General features: G+C 37.0%; 1 protein-coding gene across 3 annotated transcripts; it reads right to left on the bottom strand.

The window, feature by feature from the left end:
- Window positions 1-11,329: 11,329 nt before the first annotated feature.
- LOC127438768 (major facilitator superfamily domain-containing protein 6-A-like) lies at window positions 11,330-22,833 on the bottom strand. 3 transcript variants are annotated; one of them, XM_051694610.1, is made up of 8 exons: window positions 22,603-22,833; window positions 20,611-21,620; window positions 19,482-20,089; window positions 17,564-17,661; window positions 16,531-16,692; window positions 16,343-16,441; window positions 14,906-15,189; window positions 11,330-12,943 (listed from the first exon to the last, which is right to left on the bottom strand). In XM_051694610.1, exons 2-8 carry the CDS (start codon window positions 21,583-21,585, stop codon window positions 12,755-12,757), a joined length of 2,415 nt encoding a protein of 804 aa, XP_051550570.1. In that variant the 5' UTR covers window positions 21,586-21,620; window positions 22,603-22,833; the 3' UTR covers window positions 11,330-12,754. The 3 variants fall into 3 exon arrangements, with proteins under 3 accessions (XP_051550570.1, XP_051550571.1, XP_051550572.1); XM_051694611.1 differs by having other exon boundaries at window positions 20,611-21,609; XM_051694612.1 differs by lacking the exons at window positions 20,611-21,620; window positions 22,603-22,833 and adding an exon at window positions 20,236-20,573.
- Between the last annotated feature and the right edge of the window lie 640 nt (window positions 22,834-23,473).

Raw genomic sequence — 23,473 nt, 5'->3', positions numbered from 1 at the left:
TTGTTATGGCAATGAAGTTATAATATTGCATATAGCATTACACAAAAAAAGCTTGTAAGCGATTTTATTACACATACTTGTATTTAAAATGGTATTTTAACGTTTACGGATTTGCCCCATTCATCATATACTCTATATCCAAAGACGTACAGATGTTATTTTGGTTTATTACAATAAAAAGTTATACAAGGGCGGATTAGAACCAGGAACACCTTGTACTAGAGACAAAAACGTAATCCCAAGATCAAACAGTCATCATGTGTAGAAATTTGTTGATCCATGTATTTATCCACAGACTAACAAAATCCCAAGACCAACAGCTGCAGATATAGGGATAAAGTTATCAAATTATTTATGTGAAATATTTATTGGAGCACTTGAATTGTTCATCAAGAATGACTATTTATCAAAACATTAAAAGATGCAATGCATACCTTCACAGTTAAACATAATCATGTGACTAACAGGCTGGATCTTTAGAGATAGGGGCGAATTAACAACCTCCCATCTGCTGTGCATCTTGAGCTATTTTGGGAAGCAGGCTGGGCACAGTGAACAGCCCCTGAGAGGAAGTGTGTGGGCGTTGCTGTCATCCCCCCTCTTTTATGTTGGTCTATTCCTCAGAACAAAAGCGTTTCCAAGTTTACTTCATGGCTAAGTGACAAAACAACAAGCAACGACACCTTGCCAGCAATAAAAGATCCTTTTTATTTCATAACCCTTCTCTGACTATAAATAACAATGTCTACATTTTGAAATCGGATTTTGAAAAATGTAAAACAAAGAAATATTATAATATAAAAAAGAAGAAGGAATATGAAAGATGCTGGTGTCAGAAGTTTAAGAAAAACCTAATGGAGCAAAGCCCTCCCTTTGACCCGTCTTTGGTATACAGGATATCTGTTTACTTAAACATATAGTTGCACATAACTATATAATTCTGCCACACTATGCTTGATTTTTTTCCTACAGTATTATATCTGGGAATCGGTGACCTCTAACATAAACAAGAGAGGGGGAATATAAAAAAATCTAAGATTTCTTTAATTTACTGAGCCTATACGAGTCAACCGTGTCTTCCTACTCAAACACGCCAACACATACTTGGCTGCCTACGTACACACACACACACACACACACACACACACACACACACACACACACATATACATACATAGGCACTATGTGACGTGCAAACACATCTTGTGTTACAGTATGTGTGTGTGTATAAGAGCCCCCTGCTCAGTGTGGGTGTTGTCATCGCAGGGTAGGGCTGTTGACAAGGTGCGCATGGGTTGGTGGTTTTTAATGGTTAAGCTGACAGTTACTCAGAAAATCCTCTTTCTTTCTTCTTTAGCATGCAACTTCACACTCATAATCAGAATGAATTAATTAATGTTTGTTTTAACACCTAGAAGGCAGCTCTGCCTATAATGATTTAGTAAACTCCATTGCCAGGCGAGTACAAATAAATGAGACTCACTTAGAATCATATATATATATATATATATAATGTATATAGGGTGTTGTTAGGGCCTGCAACTGCTTCTATATTCACAATTTATTACATGGCTCTTTGGAATATTCTATTCTGATTGGTCAAATGCCTCATTCAGCGGTTTTAGCTCATTAAGTGATATTACACCAATCATCCAGATTGCGAGTCATTTTTCCTACTTCACGTATCACACTGCGATCTTTACAAGCTAATAAAATAATTTAAACTCAAATCAATATTTCATGTTTTTTTTTTTTTGGCAAGTAGTCTTGTAACAAGCAGGATATTCAGCAGCCATTTTTTCAATATAAACACCTTACAGAACCTGAGGTGGAATTCAGCTGTTTCTGGAGACTCTGTGGTCTCTTTCTTCTCACATAATGGCCTCATTTCAACCCAAATCAATATTTCTTATCAATTTGAGTATTTATATGAGAAGTAGCCATGTAATAAATGGGATAATGTATAGTCAGTTGGTCATTATCGCAAAATATCGCAAAATAAACTTCAGGAGTCCGTGCCACGTCGGAGTCCTCACCATCCTCACCATTATTTTGCCATAATGATCGGCTGACTGTAGATCATCCCTTACATAGTATCTTATTGCTTTTATAAAACAGTTACTACATAATGAATATGCTTGTTTTAAAAAAAAAAAATTGGTCTTTTTTTAAATAAGTGCCATCCTTCTGCTACAAAACTTATTCCAACACATAAACTAAGTGCAAAACATACTCTAAGAAAAGGTGTGAATGCAAATGCTTCTAGCAAGCTCTATTTCAATTGTCGTTGTGTTCTGAAATCTGTCAAATGACAATTCATAATGAAAGACAAGCATGTGTTGCATTCTCAGCGTTACCACAAGGGGAGCTATGGCCCTCATTAGCTTAAACAATCTTCTTCTATGGTCAGTTTTCTCATTCAGGTCAACTACTGTCATGGCGGAGCAACAGTTTGAAGATAATCTTGATTGAGCAAGTTAAAGTCGACATGCTTATAGCTAGCCATCTGAATAATAACACATCTGAATTAATGGCTCAGACATTTAAAGGTAACCCTATCGCCCCCTTGAGTACCGAGGTTAATACCGCCACAGCAAAGCAAAAACTCAGGTATGTACTGCATGCTTGGCATTTGCTAGATAAGCGTTTGCGAGTGTGTTTTTGTTCTTGCATATATAATTTCCATCTGTCATATTTCTTTTTGAAAAAACAAGTGCAATCCTTGTGCTAGAACATTGATTTTGACAAGCGCAAAACATACTCTAAGCAAGTATGTCAGTACAAATGCTTCTAGCTACGCAAGCTCCATTTCATTTGTCATTGTGTTCTAAAATGTCAAACCTCAATTTATAAGGAAGCACAAGCGTGCGTTGCATTCTCAGCATTGCCACAAGGGGCGCTACAGATGGCACAACTGTCATCTTCTATGGTCACTTTTCTCACTCAGGTCAACTACTGTCATGGAGGAGTAAAAGTTTGAAAAGAATATTGCTGAGCAAGTTAGTTAAAGTCGACATGTTTACAGTTAACTAACTGAAGGTAACTCTATCACCCCCTTCAGGTTTTTTACAGCCACAGCGATGCAAAAATGCAAGTTTGTACAACGGGACTGCATATTTGAAATTAGTTAGCGAAGCATTCGCGACTGCGCTTGTGTGCTTGCATAGTGAATAGTTCTAGCCTAATATTTTGCCTCTATGGGCATTGCGCAACTATTATTTTCTTCTTATTTTTAACTTAAGAAAAAAGTTAAGAATATTTTGTATTCCCGAAAAGACTATTGAGAATGTTTATAGCTAGATACCTTCTTACAAACTTCTTATAATTTATCCTGAGAACATTTAAATTTTTTTAATAAAAAGATTTTCATAAATCCGGCCCAGAACAATCTGTTGCATAATTCCAAATAAGCAACTGATAAAAATAATATATTTGTACAGCATTAAACTGGTGTGCCTTCATAGGCAATATATAATATTACATTCCTTCTAGTTGCTTTGTTGAATTTGTTCGTAAATAACAAAACAATTTATATAAACAACACTGCTCCTTCAATGAAGTGTCTCAGATTACCATGGTGATTCCAGGGCTTCTGCGATGTGTGGATCCTGTATACCGTTGCTTTATTTGGCAGGATTAGGTGGCATACAGTTGGCTTTTTTTAAGATTGCGGATGCCACAAAATAACCCGAAGTGTGAAACGGATTACTGGCTGGGGCTTTAACCACAGATTAGGTGACAGGAATTTACACACAGATGCGCCAACGTAAAAACACACTTAGCTGGTTATTAGCCCCCTTATGTCTGGCACAATGCGAGAACACCTCCACTGACCTTCACTGGCCAATGAAATCCAACTGGAGGAGAGTGTGTGGGCGAGAGAGACAGACAGAGAGAGAGAGAGAGAGAGAAAGAGAGATCATGCCATCCCCTCTGAACTGTCAAAGCCACAACAATGCCCACCCCCAGCTCCATGTATCGTCCTTTTATTCTCTTGTCTCTTTCATATTTAGTGTTGCTTGGTAAGACTATCACTATTATTATTGCTCATACAATTAGGTTTTGTTCTAAATCGCCAACCAAATTAAAATTTAGTTTTGTGCTATGGACATGAGTGATACCTCATATTGGGCTGCTTGTTGAAGAGATGTGTGCAGTTACTTCTCTAAGTGATGGGTCTTATGACTTTTGCCTGGTGGATGATAAAACAGGAAAAATCTCATAGACTTACATATAAAGATTTAAATATTACTTGCATAGACCCAAGCCATATGTAGGGACCAGAACATCATAGAGACTTGGGGATGGGCTTTTTTGACTTAGGCCAGTATACAACCATAGCAACGACCACATAGCAACTGACTAAAAACCTCTAGGAACACCTTAGCAACTGCATAGCAACTCCCTGGTAACCACCAACAACACCCTGGTATTGTGGCAGCAAGTTTTCCATGTGCAAGCACCACCCAGCAGGTACAACACATTTTTAAAACATTACTCAACCTTGCATTTTGGTTGCAGTTACGTTATGTCACAGTACGTTTTAAAGACATAGCCAAAAATTATCTGTACCAAACTGCAATTTGTTACCCTGATAGTACATCTACATTAGCTAGACATCTATCTGATGTGTGTGTTTACATCTGGAAGAAGTATTTTTTAGGTTGTTTGCTCATCTGCAATACATCTACAAGACGTTCATCTCGGATGTCAAAAGGACATTCAGCAGATGTCTTTGAGACCTTTATGATTTAGATTGTTTGTAAATCTGATCTTTTTAAGATGTTTATCAGATGTTATTAAGAATGCAATGCTTTTCATATGAAACGCTCTTAAACAAACATCTCAGAGATGTACGTGTGCTATCTGGGATCATTACAGTTACATGTACGTCTACTAAATAAAATGTTTTGGAAACATTGTGAAAATACCTACAGGCAACTTCTAGGTTTTCTTTAAGCAACCTCAAATTATCAATATATTTTTACTACAAAAACAAAACCAGACCAAAATGCTACGTTATAAAATATCATTTTTAAAATTACGTAATCTGTACATTTAAATGAAATGTTTGAAAAAAATGTATGGTGACAACTAGGTTTATGTCGCAAAGGAACGTGTTCACAATGTCATAGCAATGCAATAAATGCATTTCTTATTTATTAAAACTTCCTACCTGCTAGATTCTCTTTCAGTATTTCAAAACGACAATGTAGTGTATTTTTACTATGAAAACAAAACCAAACCAAATTCTTGTTACAAAACTTTTTTTGGGAATGTTAAGTATAGGTTTTTTTTAAGTAACAGTCTATTTACCTGTAAATTAAACGTTTTGAAAATATAGTTATAATGAGGTTTTTAAAACCTCTCAAGGGAACACACTCACAATGTCATAGCAATGTTTCGACTACTTTGTGAAAATATGCATTTCTAATTAAATGAATATATACAGTACTGTGCAAAAGTCTTAGGCACAAAAGATGTTTACAAAAGCATTTGTCTTAAGGTAGTTATGTATATCTTCAGCTTTAGTGTGTCAATAGGAAATATACATTTTAGACTCCCAAACATTACTTTTGTAAATAGAAAAGATTAGAATAGAAGAACAGGGAGCCCTACAACAGATAGCATGGCCCCCACAAAGCCCCTCACTGAACATCGTGTCAGTCTGAGATTACATAAAGAGACAGAAGTAATTGAGACAGCCTAAACAGATAGAAGAACTGTGGTGAATTCTCCAAGAAGCTTGGAACATCCTATCTGCCAACAACCAAGAAAAACTGTGTCCAGGTGTACCTAGGAGAATTGGGGCTGTTTTGAAGGCAAAGGTGGTCACATAAAATATTTATTTAGCTTTTTTTTTATGTTTACTGGGCATTGTATGACATTAAGTGATAAATGAAAACTATTTATGGCATTATTTTTGAAGACATCCTTACTATGCAACATTTTTCACCAGTGCCTAAAACTTTTGCACAGTACTGTGTATATATATATATATATATATATATATACACACACACACACACACACACACATATGCTACATTTTCTTTAAGTAGCCTCAAAACAGCAATATAACGAAAAACTGACCAAATTCTTGTTACAAAAGTTTTGGAATGTTTAGTTTAGGTTTTAAAATAACAATCTGTAGATTTAAATTAAATGTTCCAAAACGTATTGTGATAGTGAGGTTTATAAAATATCATAATAAGACATGCTCACAAAATCGTAGAAATGTTTCAACAACATTGTGAAAATATTAATCCTTTTTCACTGAAAATACCTACCTGCTAGATTTTTTTTTAAGTAGCCTCAAAATGGCAATAAAAAATATTTTTGCCACGAAAACAAAACCAGACCAAAATGCAAAGTTTTGGAATGTTTAGTTTAGAGGTGAATCCCAAACCGCACACTTCTGCACTATTCTACACCATTTTGTAGTGTAAGTAGTGCAAGTATGTTAACAGTGAAAATGCAAAAAAGAAGTGTACTATGAGCAACTGCATGATGCACTTATTCAACCGTCAAAAAGGAGTGTGGGTTGTTGCAGTGGAACATTAGGAAATGACAATTCAAGCACTCAGCGCTCATGGTTTGCCAAACTTAGCGGAAGGGCCGGAGTTAGCTGGCTACGTTGCAGGTCTGACAAAACAGTTGTAAATAATGGAGAAAGTAGCAACTAGCAAAACTTCAGTGAAGACAGCAGTTTATAAGTAAAATCTTTTACCATCACCTCATGCTGTGTGAATATTTACGTTGTCTGAGAAATAAGCGTTGAACAGAGGTTAGCTAATGCGCTAAAGCTAGTGACAACACATCACATGCATTTTAAACAGTAATTTCCATCAGCTATTAAATGGCAAATGCTTCTGTGTAGTAAAAAAAATTTAAGTGTTCCATTTGGGATGATACTACACTTTTAAAATGTATACACCACGTGGCTGAGTGCAGAGAGTATTTTGTAAGTGCATTGTGTATAGTGCGTCATTTGCGACACAGCTTAGGTTTTAAAATAACATGATCTTTACATTTAAATAATTTTTTTTTAAAAACATATAGTGATGAGGTTTATAGCAATGTTTCTGCAATGCAGTATGCATTTATTACGAAAAACCCAACATCTGTTGTAATAAGTACATAGGATTAAAATGAAACTTTTCACTATTTTTTGGTGGCGTATAGCTGTGCTAGCTGGGCAGTCATGTAGTATTCAGAAAATGTAAAAATCTAGTTTAATCTTACTGTCACCTCTAAGGACCCATCGAGATTAATGAACTGAATTAATTGGTTGAAAAACATTGGAACCTTTCACCTGCCATGGTTTTGACATTTCATAGCTTTTATCTCGACATGAAAGCTTTTGTATGTGACGTGCACAATGTGACATTTCCTCATGAATAAGGATCTGTGAGAGGAACAATGGAAATTCTGAGATCTGAAAGACAAAGGATTCATTAAACAACAGCACCATAATTAAAGACAATAAACTCAATCGCCTCTTTGAAATGCAGTAAACATTAGTGCGTGATGATTTTCATTCAGAGTCTTTGATGTTTGGCCTTTCAGATTTGAGAAATGAGGCCCTGGAGACATCGCTCCGCCCACAACTCCACCCACCAAACGCAGGCAACTCCTGACTCAATTAATCAGGGTGAAAAATTGGAGGAAATAAACCATAAATTCAAAGGGATTTATTGCACAGTGATTTGAGACAAAACAAGACCTGTTTAATAAAGAAATGAGTCATGTTTTACACTGATTTTACCACAAACCTTAAAGACTCTTTCTTAACCATGGCAGAATTTCTGTAACACAATAGTGATTTTAAATAATGTTTAAAATTCACATCCATTAGCTTGACTGAGGCATTTCTCCACCTAAATAATGATTCAAACATTGTTTTCAGTCCAAGCTTCATTAGATGTTCACTTTGAACACATCACTGAGCATGACTCACTTTTCTGGTGTTTCAGCTCAGTCTGCATAACAAATTTGGACATTCACTCTTCTTTGACCTCCAGCTACTCATTGCATCTTACAGTAATTGTATCATGTTCAGTTGTTTAACTTATCGCTTCTCTTATCTGTTGCACAAAGGGGTCAGAGGTCAGTATGGCCATTCAACAACCCCTTACGAGGGCGCTTTAGTCAGAGGAAGCTCTTCTGAAAATAAAAGTCCCAAAAAAGCTAAACGTACAGTTCCGACTATAAATTATAATGGAATAAGCCACGTTCAAAGCCGATAAGCGTGTATCACTGCATATTCTGTATTAAATCCGCTGAGTTGAGAAGTTGCTTGGGAACTGTAAACGGCATTTAAGGTAATTAACTATATTCCTTTAGAGAAGAATTGATTATTATGTCGGCTTGTTAAATGTTCAAATGGCCCAGGAATGCTCGGTAATTCAAATTCCAATTGTCAAAAATTCAAACGTAAACAAACCCACAAAGAGGCTTTGATCTGCTTTAAGTTGCTCTCTCTCTCTCTCTACTTGACGGTTTCTCTGACAGTTACATATGATAGTCTGAAGGGGGTCGCACATCAAACGTGTCTGGCGGACGGCATGGCACGTTCTAAAATTCAAAACAACTGTTTTCAATGAAGGTATGCACACCGCCGCCACCACTCAGTGTCTGTCGGTGGCGCCCAGCTACGACTCTGGAGGCTGCTCAAATTTCTGCTGCACCACGGAGCGCAACTCGCATATTTTCCATTAAATTCAACCCAAATCATTATCAAATGACATAGATTATTTACTTCAAGTTCTTCATTCTTGAACATTCTGTCTGCAACTTAAACCACATCAGCATGCCCCGTGTTTGATACCTGTGCCGTGTCCTAGCCGTGATGCGGCGCTTCTCATCGGGTGTGCGACCGCTTTGACTATCTAACTGTCTAGCTAGCTGCTTGTCTTACTGTAATGTCTGTATAACCATCAAACTTAAAACTAGGTTATACTTTATCAAGCCAACATCAAAGTTTGTCTTGACAAACTTTACCCAGTTGTTATTAATAATAAATGTAACTCTTTATTAGACATTTGTGTCTTTCATCATTTTGCTGTTGCCACCATTTTATAAAAGCTTCCAGTTCAGACCGAATGTGTTCTTGCAATAAATAAATGTTTGATGTGAACTGCCCCCTGCTTGATGCATTGTCTAATAAACCTGGCACACCTGCGCAAAACGCAGAAAAAAGCAAAAAAAAAAAAAAAACTAAACAAAAAACAACAAAAACAAACAAACAAAAAACAGCAAGACCCAATGGTCACGACATACATCTAGCTCATGTTTACATTGAAAAACAGCACAGATGTACACAAAAACATGTATAGTTTCTGTAGTTTTCAAATCAACTGGTGCTTTCAGGAACCCAGAAACCTACGGATCTGTAGAACCTATTATGTCACATCAGAACCCCATAGCCACTCCAAGAACCCTACACATACAGTGAAATATAGCTCTTCGCTGAACCAAAAGTGCTGCAAAAACCATTGAATATCTTCAGATCTTTAAGAGTGTTGGTGTGGGATTCTCTGGCTTCATAAAACTCCATTTGACTGTCCTCTTATTATGGTATTTTTAAGAGTATTATGAAATTAAAAACTTCAACCTCAGTTCCTCCAGCCTGTGGAGACCTGTCGCGGCCAACAGCTTCCTTATTTTTCCCAATAACCCCTGCATTCTGACTGGATTTATGGTTTCGAAATGAAAAAATAGGCGGTGGCCGCCCACACTTGGCCTGCTGAGTGGGATCAGTGTTTGAGGCAGTGTTCAAATTTACACAGAATGCAAAAAGTTTTTGGAAGGTTTACATGGTACTCCAGGGTACTTCAGCGTACTACCATGGTAAATGTTCCAAAAATTGCACATATCCAGAAAACCATGGAACTGTTTGTTAGTGCAGATTATACATTTTCTAATCTAGCAGTAGATATTAAAAAGCAGGCAGGGACTCCCATCTAAAGGTTGGAGTCCTCTGTCTTGACTACGTGAGTGAGTGTAGCAGCTGTCTATAGTAATAGATATCAGCATTCAGCTGAACTCACCTGAACTCATATCTCCAAACCACTTTACCATCTCATGACTTCCAAAACAAACCTGCCTGACATTTATCACACTCAAGTCTGTATCCATTATAATTATTATGATAGCAATTCCCACAGAATTTCATGTGGTTGGAAACATCTAAACAGGTAATTTAGTTCCCAGAAATCTTAATATTACAGAGAAGCCATACTATACAGTGTTGGGAAACAATTTTGAAACCATAAGTTCACAAGCCACAAGCTACTTATAACTTTAATTTACAAAATTGCAGTCAAGCTACTGTTATTTCTGCAATCAGAAATTCTATAAACAGTTATGTGACACAGTTTAATCCATATAGATATAGTTGTATGAACTACAAATATGATTATAGGTATCATATAATCTTACAAATAATAATATTTGTAAAAAGATAGATTCTGATTCAGAACAGTATTGTTGGGCACAAAAACACATTTATGTCTTAATTAGGGTGACAATATTAAATTGAACATACATGCTACATATATACTAATTACAACGAATAAAATGCTAAAACACACTATTTTATGCTGAGTCGGAAACTAAGTACTAAATATTTCGCTTCAAAATAGAAGCGAACTGACTACTGCTTGCGCAAGGTGAATCGAGGAATCATTTATTTGAACTAGTTAATTTACATGAATAATCCGAAACAATTCACTAATATAAATTTACTTCCTAATGCTTCCTAAGTGAATCTGTGAATCGTTTTTGACCGATTCTTTTGCATGAGCCGTCCAAACAAACAGATTCACTTAAATTATTCTCTATTCGCGATGTTAAGGGTGAAGACAGTTTAAGTGAGCGCCTTTAACAAATTATCTGTGTTTTGTGAAAATAGCGGAACTAGTAAAACTGATTGAAAAATGTAGTTAAATTAGCAGCATCGCTCCTAATGGTTTGATACTCCGCAGCACTGATAACAGGGGTGGCGTTACAATTTCTGAAGTCCCAAGCAACCACTCTGGTCACGCCTCCGGTGATTTTGAGGGTTCGCCATCCAACTGTGGCAGGGGCAATATGGCTCCAAAAATAATCTCAATATTTTTCAGCCTGTTGACAAAATGTTATATATCTCAATAATGTTGATTTGCTCAGAAATTACATAAAAAGTGATTTTAAATATTATTTTCCAAACATCAATTGTAGCCAAGCAAATTTAAAATGTTTAGTGAACTAAAAATCTAATTAAAGATAAAAAGGCATGCTAAAGATAAAGGCATGTTTTCCACAGTTTTTCAGTAAATGAACGCAAGGAAGAATTATATTTATTTCTAAATACAATAAATATTATTTACAAGCACTAATACAACAATACAGGAAAAAAACAACAACCCATGTGTACCTTTATATATTTAAAAAAAATATTTTTAGTGAATAAACAGGGTGAGCAAAAACTACAAATTCACATAATTATATTTTGGAACCCGGTTGAATATTATTTATTATTATACAGTCAAATTTATTATTATAATATGATACTGAATTATTTTGAGGATTTATTTTATACAGACTAATATATTTCAGTCGTATTTACTACACCTTCACCTGGAGCTTTTATTTTGACAGAACACTGATACACAGTGCACTGCAGTGTATTTAATAGTTTACCATGTTTGTCGTTACATTTACATGTATTCATTTGGCGACATAATCTGGTGAAACGCTCTCCTAAAACACTTCATCCATTTCTGTGATACTGTGTCACCTTTTTAGATTTGTATAACAACTTTAAACAGCTTTGAATGTTTGGAATGGCGTGAATGGGTGAACCTGCATCACTTGTACTTGCTTGTTTTGATTTTTGGGGGGGTTAGCTCCCCCCCCATCCCCCCAGGAATCTATGCCCCTGCATATGTCATTCTGTAGTTATTAGTGTACCTTATACCAGACACAGTTTAGCAGAGACTGACCACTCATATTAAAATTAATTAAGCCAGCGGATATAAAAACCGAAGTCCCGCCTTACAGGTTAGATACAGATATCGCCTGTCAGTCAACTCGAGAACGTGCATGCGCATAAGCTGAACCAGCCTGAAAAAAAGAGCGTTTTTTGGTGTGATCTGAGTTAAAGAATCACAATTTACGATACCAGTGTTGTCAGATTTTATGGCTGATTTAAAACGTGTTCTTTGATCGTAATCATGACCAACTAATTTGGAGATTTTAGTATTTCACAATTCAAGTAGATAGGAGCTTTCTTCAGAAAATGTAAAAATCTCGTTATTTGCAAATTCTTTTAATTGGGTTTTTAGACCCAGAAACTTGAATTAAATTAAAGAATTAAATGTAACTTAAAACAGTTAACAATCACCCAATAAAAAACAGTTATAGTCATTATAGTGTTTCACAAGAGAAATACAGTAAGGCTAAACCTACACAAAATCATAAGAAGCCTCACAAACCTCTGGCACAGTGCCCGGACAGTGCTGCCCTCTACCAGCAAAAGAAGGCACAATCAGGCACACTTTTGTTTAAATCGGACAGGCTTTTTTCAAAGCTTGTACAAAATTCCTAAAAATAATTAAAAAATACCTACAAAGGTCACTTACGCAGCAAAGTATCTTCCTTTTTTGTGTCCATGTAGTTCCATTTCAAAACGAGAATACAAATGAGGTCATAATGTGAAAAGAATACACCCTCGAGTTCATGGGTCAGTTTGTGACATTAGTGGAGGGTTTTCAGTTGCTTGATAATAATACAGGCGATGTGTCCCCTGTTGGGAATTGCAGCTGTGCAGTGGCTCCTGGGGGCCCAGGGCCCTCCTGGGTCTGGAACCCATTGGGATGGCTTTCCTGCTGGTTGGTGTTGTCAAAGACTGGAGGTGATTGGTCCTCTTCTTGAGAGTCTGCTGGGACCTCATCTGTGTCCTAATTAGAGAAATATTAAAAAGGCATAGACACACGTATTTAGGTCAGTTGTATTTAACAGAGCCTTTAGCACCATCTAAAGGCTTATTCGCACCAAACCCAAAGTTTCGGCACAAAAACATCCACAGCAAGATTTTAAAGGCTGAAGTATGTAATTTCTGCGCCACTAGGGTCACCAAACAGAACTGCAAAAATATACACTGTTTTCAAACACATTTGTCGAACACTCCCCCATCTGCCGTTGATCAAACAAACAGATATTCCCGCCCCCAACTCATGGCATTGGTCAAACCAATGTTGTTGTGCCAGGGTGGATGGGCTGCTCAACAAACAGAGCAATTTCATAGCACCAAAGAGAGAGTGTTTACAGTTTTTGAGTAAATCAACCTATAAATATTTTACTTATATAGGAAAAAGTATTTTAACATCAAAAATGTTACACACTTGAGCTTTAAATTGTTTAGATGCTAAATAATTCATTTGGCTATCCAAACTTTTTTCAGAAAAATTACCTAAAGTACGTTTCAGACATGTTTTGGTGTGAAAAAATGTTTGTTGATTTAAAAAAATAAAAAGATTGCTGACTCAGATAACTAGTTTAAAAAACATATATATATATTTAAAGGCTAGTTTGACTTTTTTCAGTTGTGTAGATGCTAAATAATTAATTTAGGTATCCAAACATTTTTTAGAAATACTACAAAAATTATGCTTCAGACAAGTTTATTGTGAAAAATTGTTTGCAAATGTTTTATACTTTCATGTTAACTAAGGAAGTGTATTCAGGTCATACTTTAAAGGGACAGTTCAGCCAAAAATAAAAATTCTCATCGTTTCCATTATGCCATCACAGATGTGTATGACTTTCTTCAGCTGAACAAAAAAGAAGATTTTTAGAAGAGTATCTCAGCTCTGTAGGTCTATACAATGCAAGTGAAAGGGTACCAACATTTTGAAGCTTCAAAATCATATTAAGGCAGTATAAAAGTAATCAATACAAATCCAGTGGTTAAATCCATGTCTTCAGAAGCGATATGATAGGTGTGGGTGAGAAACAGATCAGTATATAAATTATTTTTTTACTAGAAATCTCCACTTTCACTTTCACATTCTTCTTTTGTTTTTTGCCATTCACATTCTTCGTGCATATCGCCACCTACTGGGCAGCGAGGAGAATTCAGAGTAAAAAGCATTTTTACAGAGCTGAAATATTCTTCTAAAAATATTTGTTTGTGTTCAACAAAAGAAAGAAAGGCGATTTGTAAAATTTTTATTCAAAGGCTAGGTTGATTTTTTCAAATTGTGTAGATGCTGAATAATCCATTTGGATATACAAACTTTTTTCAGATAATGATGAAAAGGATGTTTCAGATGGTTTTGGTTTGAAAAATTGTTTGCAAATATTTTATACTTTCTTATAACTAAGGAAGTGTGTTCAGGTCATACTTCAAGTGAACATGAAATGCCGTTTGTGACCCTTTTTACTAATGTAGTCTGACATATTTCAGAGTTAAACAGGATACACATTTGATTTTCATAATCTTGTTGAAAAATAAAACGGATTGCTGATGTCAGCCGAAAAAGGAAAGTCGTTTCAGATTTTGTACATTTGCTATTTAAGTTATTTACATTTTGATGAAAGATTACAAAGAGAGGCATTTTTTTAAATAACACACACTGACGAATTGTGCACAATAAGACCACAAACGTGTATAAAGAAACTAAATAAAGTCTATTTTAATTTCACATTGATTTTCAAGTTTAAATTTAAGGTATATAGGGGTGGAGTTGCACTATGAATCTGAGTAAAGTTTATAATGTGCAACTATCTATGTATTCTCACCTCTCTGCCATAGAAAGCATGAAAAAGAAAGAGTAGTCACTTTTATTTTCATTCAATTATTTCAATATTTAAATTACAAATCCTTTAAAATAGTGCGTTCTTTAAAATCTCTTTGCTACCTGAAGGGGCTGGACCTCAACAGGTGGGTGTGTCTTTGCCATGACGACCATCTCTGTAATCTGGTAGAAGGCGAGAGCGATGGTAACCCACGGCGACCCGGAGGGAACCCAGGCGGGCTTGTACAGATCCTCCTGCTCTTCCTGGTGTCGTGTTTTCTGGGCGAGAAGTTTGGGCTCGGGTCGAGCCGGTGTCATCACTTCCATTGTGTTTTGAACCAAGTTGATGGTCGCTATGGGAACAGGACTGGATGCAATAGGGATGTTCTCCGCTAACATCTTGTCCTCTGTGTGGTAAACAAAATCATAAAATCAAGGAAACTACTTCCGTTTTTCCTTAAGCCTTAGGTTAGCTACTTTGAAATTGCTTGCCAAGCTGCAAGACATACTTTGCTATTTCATGTGCCGTTCCCGGGGCATAGATTCCGGGGGAGAATCCCCCCCCCTCCAAATATTCAAAACAAGCAAGTAAATCCCCCCCAATATTTATACCATGATCAATGGAAACATGGGTAAATGCTTCACGTTGCAACCCCCCTAATGTTCAAACCAAATATACGCCCTTGTACGCTACATTACTTCATGGTAATAGTTCAGATTGATAGCTTGTTATTTGAAAAGCTACACTATTTTAAAAACGATAAGCTACTGTTACACTATAGACAAATATGGTCATGTAGCTACTTTTAGTTAGAATTGGAAATTTACTGGTATTAGAAAAATCATAACTAACCAAAGCAAAACCAAAGTTTCACATATTTAATTTTTCTATGAGATTTCATACAAAAACGTCATCTACATTCTTGTTATCTTTTGAAGAGGGCAACAGTGCTCGCCCACTTTTTCAGCCGTCTTGGTTTCGGAAGTATTTTTCCATTCATTTCTTCCATAAGGATTTCATAAAATCTTTCATAAAAGAGTTGTAAGCCATGAAACAAACCAACCAGCTCCATGGTGAATCACAACAAACTTTGATCTGAAGCAAAAAAACTATAAAGATCGATATCTTTAAAAAAAAGATATTTGCAAATACTTAAGTAGTTTGAGTCTAGAGAGACCGACTCGAATGCATCATTTACAGTGCGATATGTGAGTGGACGGTCACTGCAGAGCTCTTTTGGTGCGCTTTGTTTACAGCGATTCTCTGATTGGTGGATCGTTCCTTTCAAGATCATGGGTAGTTCTTCACCAAGAATTACACTATTAAACACAAATTTTTAGACATGAAGTTGAAATAACAGACTGATGGCTTCAACAGAGGCATATACCATCGATTATCAACCTCAGAGCTCATGGTAGGTCTGCCTTTGAAGGTTTACAGAAAATGAATGGGATTTTCACTTCCGGAACCAGACTGTTACGATCTATTGCAGTTTGTTGCAGATACAGTAGTTACTGTGCATTCCGAGAACAAGCAACAAATGACATTGTGACCCTCACCCTTTTTCTCATCCTGCCCAGTGATGTACATAATGCATGAAAAAATGAGCAAAATAACAAGAGATGTCATTCCAATTCCTCTGAATGTCTCAGCAGCACCTGAAAAACAAGACCGCTGTTAACACAAATCACCATTTTTAATCCATGTCATGGAATTACCAATACAATCGTTATCGCTCATACTGTACCAAAGTAGTTGACGAAGATGCCGCCCACCATGGCCCCGCAGCCCCTGCCCAGACCGAGATGAAGACCCTGCAGGATGCCCTGGGCAGACGTCCGGAGGGCCGGAGGAACGGCTGCGCTCAGGTATGAGATACACGCTGCCCATACGGATGCATGTGTCACACCTGCACAGGTACACGATGGAGATGCAAAATAATCTATAATTATAAAGTGTCTTTCCTATTATATTTGTATATATATACACTGTACTGTGGCCCCAAAAATAATTTTGTTTTAACAAAGTTTTTAATTTTCCTGGTGTAAAATTACAGGCACATGAATGTCTCTCATTATGTGAAAACTTGTGCTCAGGTGTCTTAACATGGACAAACAGATCACTTTAAAGTACAAAGTATTTAATCAAGCTGACGTTTCTTTGAACTGATCAAGACAGACAAAACAATGTCTGTGTTGAATGTAAACTGACTTGATCCAGGTCTTCATTCCTGTGCTTTCCTTTCAAAACACACACACATATATACACGCCCAAGAAAAATTGTATGGCTCAGATGTTGCTCTTTCATAGCTTAATTGAGTTCTTATTTATGATTTATTTAAGTATCGACTTTGTCTCAGATATTTCTGCTAAATTTTCTTAATGCAAATGGACAAACAAAAACTGCTTTTCCACTTTTGTGCCCAAAAATAACCTCAAACTGCATCAAAACTTCACACATTAAAACACATTTCATGACAAATCTTTTCATCATAACATTTACTGAGATGAGACCTTCTCTAAAGCACAAATGGTTTTCTTTTATTTTGTTGTGTAACAGGAAAGGGCAGCTGAACGGACTGCACTGATATAACTTCCTGTCCTGAAATGACAGGAAGTGGATTTATCCGCAGTTTTGGATTTATGAGTCTGTGGTTAAAATTATTTTAAGAGACTTACTTTTCAAGTTTTTTTCCCCCCTGCAACATAAATTACAGTCATATCACAAACGTTTTTAATGATTTTAGTTGATTTTTCTTAGGATTGATTGACATTTTTACCTTGTAATATTTCCATAGGCAGCACAGTCCAGGCATTCTCCAAGTACGAGATATAGAGGTAACGTGCTGTGTTACACGCCAGACCAATGTACAAAACTCTGACAAAAAGTAAGAGAAACACTGTTTAAAAAAAAAAAAAAGCTAGGGATCAGAGTTAGAGATCATGAGCTTTTTCCCCACTTAACAATAATGAGGATTGGGAGGGAAAACGTGCTTAATTGTCATGAAAATTTCACAATGCAAATAAATCTTGAATTATCTTCATTTTATTTATGCAAAATAATATGATCTGAACATGTTCTTTGCGAGATCGGTTCACAAAAACAGCTGCTCTGCCTTCTAAAATTTCTCTTTTCTCTGTACTTTTTAAAATACAGTTTGGAAGGAAAATACTGTAATTTCTAAATTGCTGTCCAATAGGGTGTCCTGAGTGGTTGCTAGGTGGTTTTACTAGTCTGCTGACGACTCATTAGCTTAACCTCCTCTGCGATGTGGAACAACCCATGTAGTTAAGATTTAAACCCATAGCCATGTCACAAACATCATCATCACATTTTCTGTTGGTTACCTTTTTACAAAGTGTTTATAAAGTATAGAATGCCAGAAGGAAATTCCCTAGATGTTTAACTGCCTCTTGCAAGAAACTGTAATGCCTTAACTGGTAAAGGCAAGGAGGAATTAATTTGTAAACCTGTCAATCATTCACAAATAGATTTCTTTAACACTACAAGGTAAATTGTTTAATTTTTTTATTTGTTAAAATACTTTCTCCTATCCTAGCTTAATATGCAGAGACAACTATAAGTAAACCATTTGTGGGTTGATTTCCACAAAAAGTATAAATATCTGTGGCACTTACGAAACCATACTCTGTTTGCTCAACCAATTGTGCAAGTCATTATTTTGGCAATTTCATTTGGTGATGCTTGTGGCATAGAAATTACACACCACCTTTAAAACAAACCATTTCTGTTAAATTCTGCCAATTTCTGTTACACAGCAAAAAGAGAGTGAATATTATGCTCGATGTAAAATAAGACACTCAGTGGAAAGTGCAGCTACTGTGCAATATAATCTGGGACTTCCGCCATCACTGAGAGAAAAAGCCTTTGTGCTCCTCGACATGAACCAGACCTTTCAAGCTAACAATGATCCACTGATTCCAGTGCAGACCTACATAGTCGCATGATAGTGGCTCTCACAAAGACTCACTGATTTAAGGTCAGGATCAAATGATCTGGGGTCACGTTGTGTTGTGTGATGGTTTGGGTTACCTGGACAAGTCTATGGTCTGAATGGGCTACATTACTAAGACAGTTCTGGTTTTGAAGCACGAAATCTGGGGTAAAAGTCTGTTGGATGGCTCCATTCCAAAACCTAGACAAGTTTCTTGCTGTCTACCCAGCTAAAAACGCTGGTTTGTTTTGATAGTTTTAGAGGGGTTTTGGGCACTTGTCAGGTTGTCAGGCTGGTAGACCAGCTGAATGACCAGCTAAACCACCTAAACGCCAGCTTGGGCGACCAGCTAGACCAAAATAAACCAGCCAAGACCAGCAAACAACCAAGCAACTTTAACTTGGGGATGGACTATTTTGACTTGGGCTAGTAAGACCACCTAGCAACCAACCAGGACACCTTACCTTATAGGACAAAGTATACTTCTGTTGTCCATGCACCAGTATATCTCGCATACAGTGCGCGTGATGCAAATTTCCACGAACAGCCTTGTTAATCTAGACATGCTGAAAATCAGTCTCTTTGGGAGTCATCGTGTTTGCACCTGCTGTTGACTGTTCTGAAAGGCTGAGCACTCGACTTTGTGAAAGACAAACGGATTGTGGAAAAACTAAGCATACCCTAACTGTAAAAACTATCATAATAATGCCCCTAACCTAATAAAGAATTGCAGAAATCTTACCTGATGTGTCCAACCAGTTCAATGAATTTGTGGCTGGTGAAATATGCAGCAAGCTCCGACACGTGACTGAAAACAGAGCAAACGCCAAACAGTGTGGTGGTTCCTGTTAGGTCCTGTAAATGCCAGTACAGGAAAGTAAAAACAAACCCGTAGCCAAATCCCATGAACCAGGCCACAAATAACACAGTGCCATACTGTACACCACACAGCAGCTGCATCAAGTCCCAGAAGTGGAACTCCTCAGCTTGGACAATTGTTGGGGTCTCTGAGTTCTCTGATCTAGAAAAACCACCAGGTTGGGCATCTTGTTGCTGGTTGCCAATGTCACTTCCTTCTTGCGTCTCTTCATTTTTATGCTGAACATCAAACTTGAATTGTGTGGCAACAATTAGAGCTAGTCCCATTAAAACGGCAAACACAATAAAGGCGATATGGTAGTTCTTGTAATTCTCTATGAAGCAGTTCTTAACATCATCAATGACAAGTTTAGTGCTAGTGTGGTCAATCCAGATACCGATGCAGAGCATGGTGACACCCCAGCCTAGTGATCCCCACATTCGCTGAAGACCGTAGCGGTCACGGTGTGGGCCTAGGTACTGCAACGTCATCTGGAACAATTCAAATCAACATATTTTAGAGACAACAAATACCCCTTTTCCATCAAATTGTGATGGTATTACAACAAAACCTGTCCACAAGCAAACATGGTATATCATCTTAGTCTTTGTTTATGAGTTTTAAGGCTAAAGCATACTTCAGTTTTCCACGTGCCGGTACATCTTGCACAGTTTTTCCTAGCCTAGTTTTCTAGACACGAGGACAGTTCGCATCTTTGTGCATCATCTCCTTGTGCGCCTGCAGTTGACTGTGCAAAAAGATTATAACACAAAGCAGTCATAGTGCACATGCGTTTAACACGTCCATCTAGGCTCGCTGTCAAAAAATATACTTGTTGTGCACTCAACAGAGCGCTAGAAGGAATGGCATCAGGAAAACTAAGTATACCCTAGCCTTTGCAAGTTTTGAGAACATATTTTAACATCCAAAGCAATTTGATTTAGTGTCTATTAACTTATCACAAGTTACCTCTTCTGTACTATTGAGTTTATATTTTAAAAGATTTACGTACTGTATCTACGATTGTTATGGCTGGAGCACTGAAAAACTCGCCAATGATGATGACGAGCAAAATCAGCAGGAAAATTGCGTGAATCTGGTCTGCGTTATATTCAGGGGTTAACGGTTTTGGTGTGGTTGTGGGGCTTTGAGTGGTGCTGGTGGATGTCATGTTTGTACTAGGTGGGGCAGTTGTCCAGATGGATGTGTTTGGCTTGGGTGGAGTGGTGGTGGTGTTGGTTTGGACAGACTGTGTTTTGTTACCCAACTCATAAGGTGCACTGGTGAAACTTAAGTTAGAATCCCGTTTGAACCTGTAGACTAAAGACAGACTGGAGGAAGGAACGGATCGCCAAGGGTAGTGTCCAATAAGATCCCGGCGCCGTATCTTCAGATTGGTTGCTGGGATGGAACTGGTATTGGGGTAAAATGCCTCAATAGTTGTGGTAGGTTGGACAGTTGGTACCATAACTGTGGTTGTCAAGATGATCTCATCTTTACACTTCAAGTCTGGTGGTTGCACAATACCAATTCCAGAATTGAAAAGTAGCCAGCAAAACACTGAGAACAGTAAGACAGCTTTACCTTTCCTGAAACGATCTGCCACAATTCCCCAAAAGGGAGCGCTACAGAACTCAATGAAATATCGGATTCCGACCAGGAGACCACTTTGGGTCGGGTTCATCCCAAGCTGTTTGTAGTAAAGTGCAAGCAGGGGATGAAGGGAACCATAGGCAGCGTAGAAGAAGAAATAAAACACTTTTGAGACAAGAAGGTGGGGGTTGATCCGGAGGAACAATCGTTCGCAGCAGCCCATGTCGTGATGATGGACTGGAGTCAGTGTGCCATCGCTGGGTGAACTGGTTTCAGGTGGAGGGGCAGGTTGATCTGCCTGAATCTCGAGCGACAGATGGTCGAAGCGCTCAAGGTGTCTCCTCTTCAACTCCTCCTCATCGTCAGTTAGGATGGCTACACGGTCATCTGCCATCTTTGTCCGGAGTGCTCAATATTTCTAAAATTGGGCTGAGGATAAATTTAAGCATACATAACTTTAGAAGTCAACAAGAAACACAGTTCACAACCAACTTTACGTATGTAATCGAACATTACAGCGTGAAACAGGATATTCCACAAGAAAGAAATGTACTTAATTAGGGACCCAATTTTATCCATCACAAATTGATTTGAAAAGTGGGCCTTGCATGTCAGACTCAGAATTAAGCTACGTGGTTGAGGTTGAAAAAGACCAGCATGATTTGTGACGTCAACTGAAAAGTTGTTTTAGAGGTGCAGGTTATTATATTTTGATATAAGATAACGAAGACAAGCCTTTTTTATTTGCAACAGCATGCATTGAATAATTGTACACAAAAAGACCAGCAACATGCATTAAAAAAATAAATAGGGTCTATTTTGATTTCATGTTGACTTTAAAAAACCTCCCAACACAGAAAATGCTACATATGCCCAAGAGACAATTAAATATCAAGAAAAGGAATAACAACAGCACTGTAATTGTTATACGAAGCCAGCCAATCAGAAATCATCATTATGGCTCGACTGCTTGAAAAAGAAATGTTTTGTAGAGCCATAAATGGCGCCAAAAAGTGATAAGTGCATGAACATTGATTTGCATTTGAACATTGAAGGTGCTGTACAGTTGCTTGCTCTATGACGTCATAGACGTACATGGCGCGGCTATCTCAAACTGTCCTAGATTTGCAGAAGTATTTGCACTTCTTTAATAATGCGGCTTTATTGCCATTTAAATGAACTATATATCATGTCCCTGGTCTAGTATTTAAATATTTATATTTTATTCTGTTTTATGCTATAAAAACCTCAGTCACTAAAACAAGGAAGAGTGATCTGAAATACTGAAAAGCAGGAAATGGAGAAGAAAATTCAGCAAGCCCCAGATCAACCAAATATTCCCAGTTTATTTAAGCGTATACATTTAAATAAAGATGAACCAGACATATGAAAGCAGTCATTACGTGTTTACCTGTGTCGTGAAGTTTGCAGGTGTGTTGATTACTCCGGGGCAGGTAATATTTCGATCATAAAGTTGATTGTCTGCTTCCATCAACCCACGTGTTTTGTTTTTTGGAACAATGTTCTGGTTTTCTGTCGGTTTAAATTTATAATTTCCCACTTATCTGATGTCGTCTCAATGCTTTTTCATTACATTGAGGCGATGATCCAGCATTCACCTGCACAGAATAGGGCTGTGAAGCTTACCTCATGAATATTAATCAGGTCATGTTGACGTTGCTCGACACATTTCCTCGGGCGAAGGCATTGCTCATGAATAGTAATAAAACCGTGCTGTTGTTACGGGGTAGCCGTCCTATAGCGAAACTGGCTCCTGGAAAATAAGTAGTTCATGAATATTAAAGATATCAAGACACACAAGACGCATAATTAATTCAGTTCTCTTTTAGAATATAATAGTTAATTGTCACTATGCATGAATTAGTTAGCTGGTTGTATATATTGTATATTATTGTGATGGTTAGCCTATATGTATTGTGTTACTAATCGGTTCAGCATTCTATAATGATTGATAATCTTATGAATCGAAACTGTTCAAATGAAGGCAAACTGACATGTTTACAAGCTTTGATATCTTAATGAAGTCTTACTTTTTGGCCCAATGGAAAATAACAAGAATTAAGAGCGCATTAATATTACATGATGGTTTCATACATGTCTGCTTTTTAATTATTGTTCATTTACACTGATACTATGACTTAGAATAGCCTGAAACCAGAATAAATGGGTAAAAAGAATATATATATATATATATATATATATATATATATATATATATATATGTATATATATAAATGGCCCCACCTGCCATTATACAGTAC

Source organism: Myxocyprinus asiaticus, chromosome 50 (assembly GCF_019703515.2).
Source record: "Myxocyprinus asiaticus isolate MX2 ecotype Aquarium Trade chromosome 50, UBuf_Myxa_2, whole genome shotgun sequence".
NCBI lineage: Eukaryota > Metazoa > Chordata > Actinopteri > Cypriniformes > Catostomidae > Myxocyprinus > Myxocyprinus asiaticus.
Note: the sequence above shows the minus strand (reverse complement) of the source record. Positions and strands in the feature narration are given on the sequence as shown.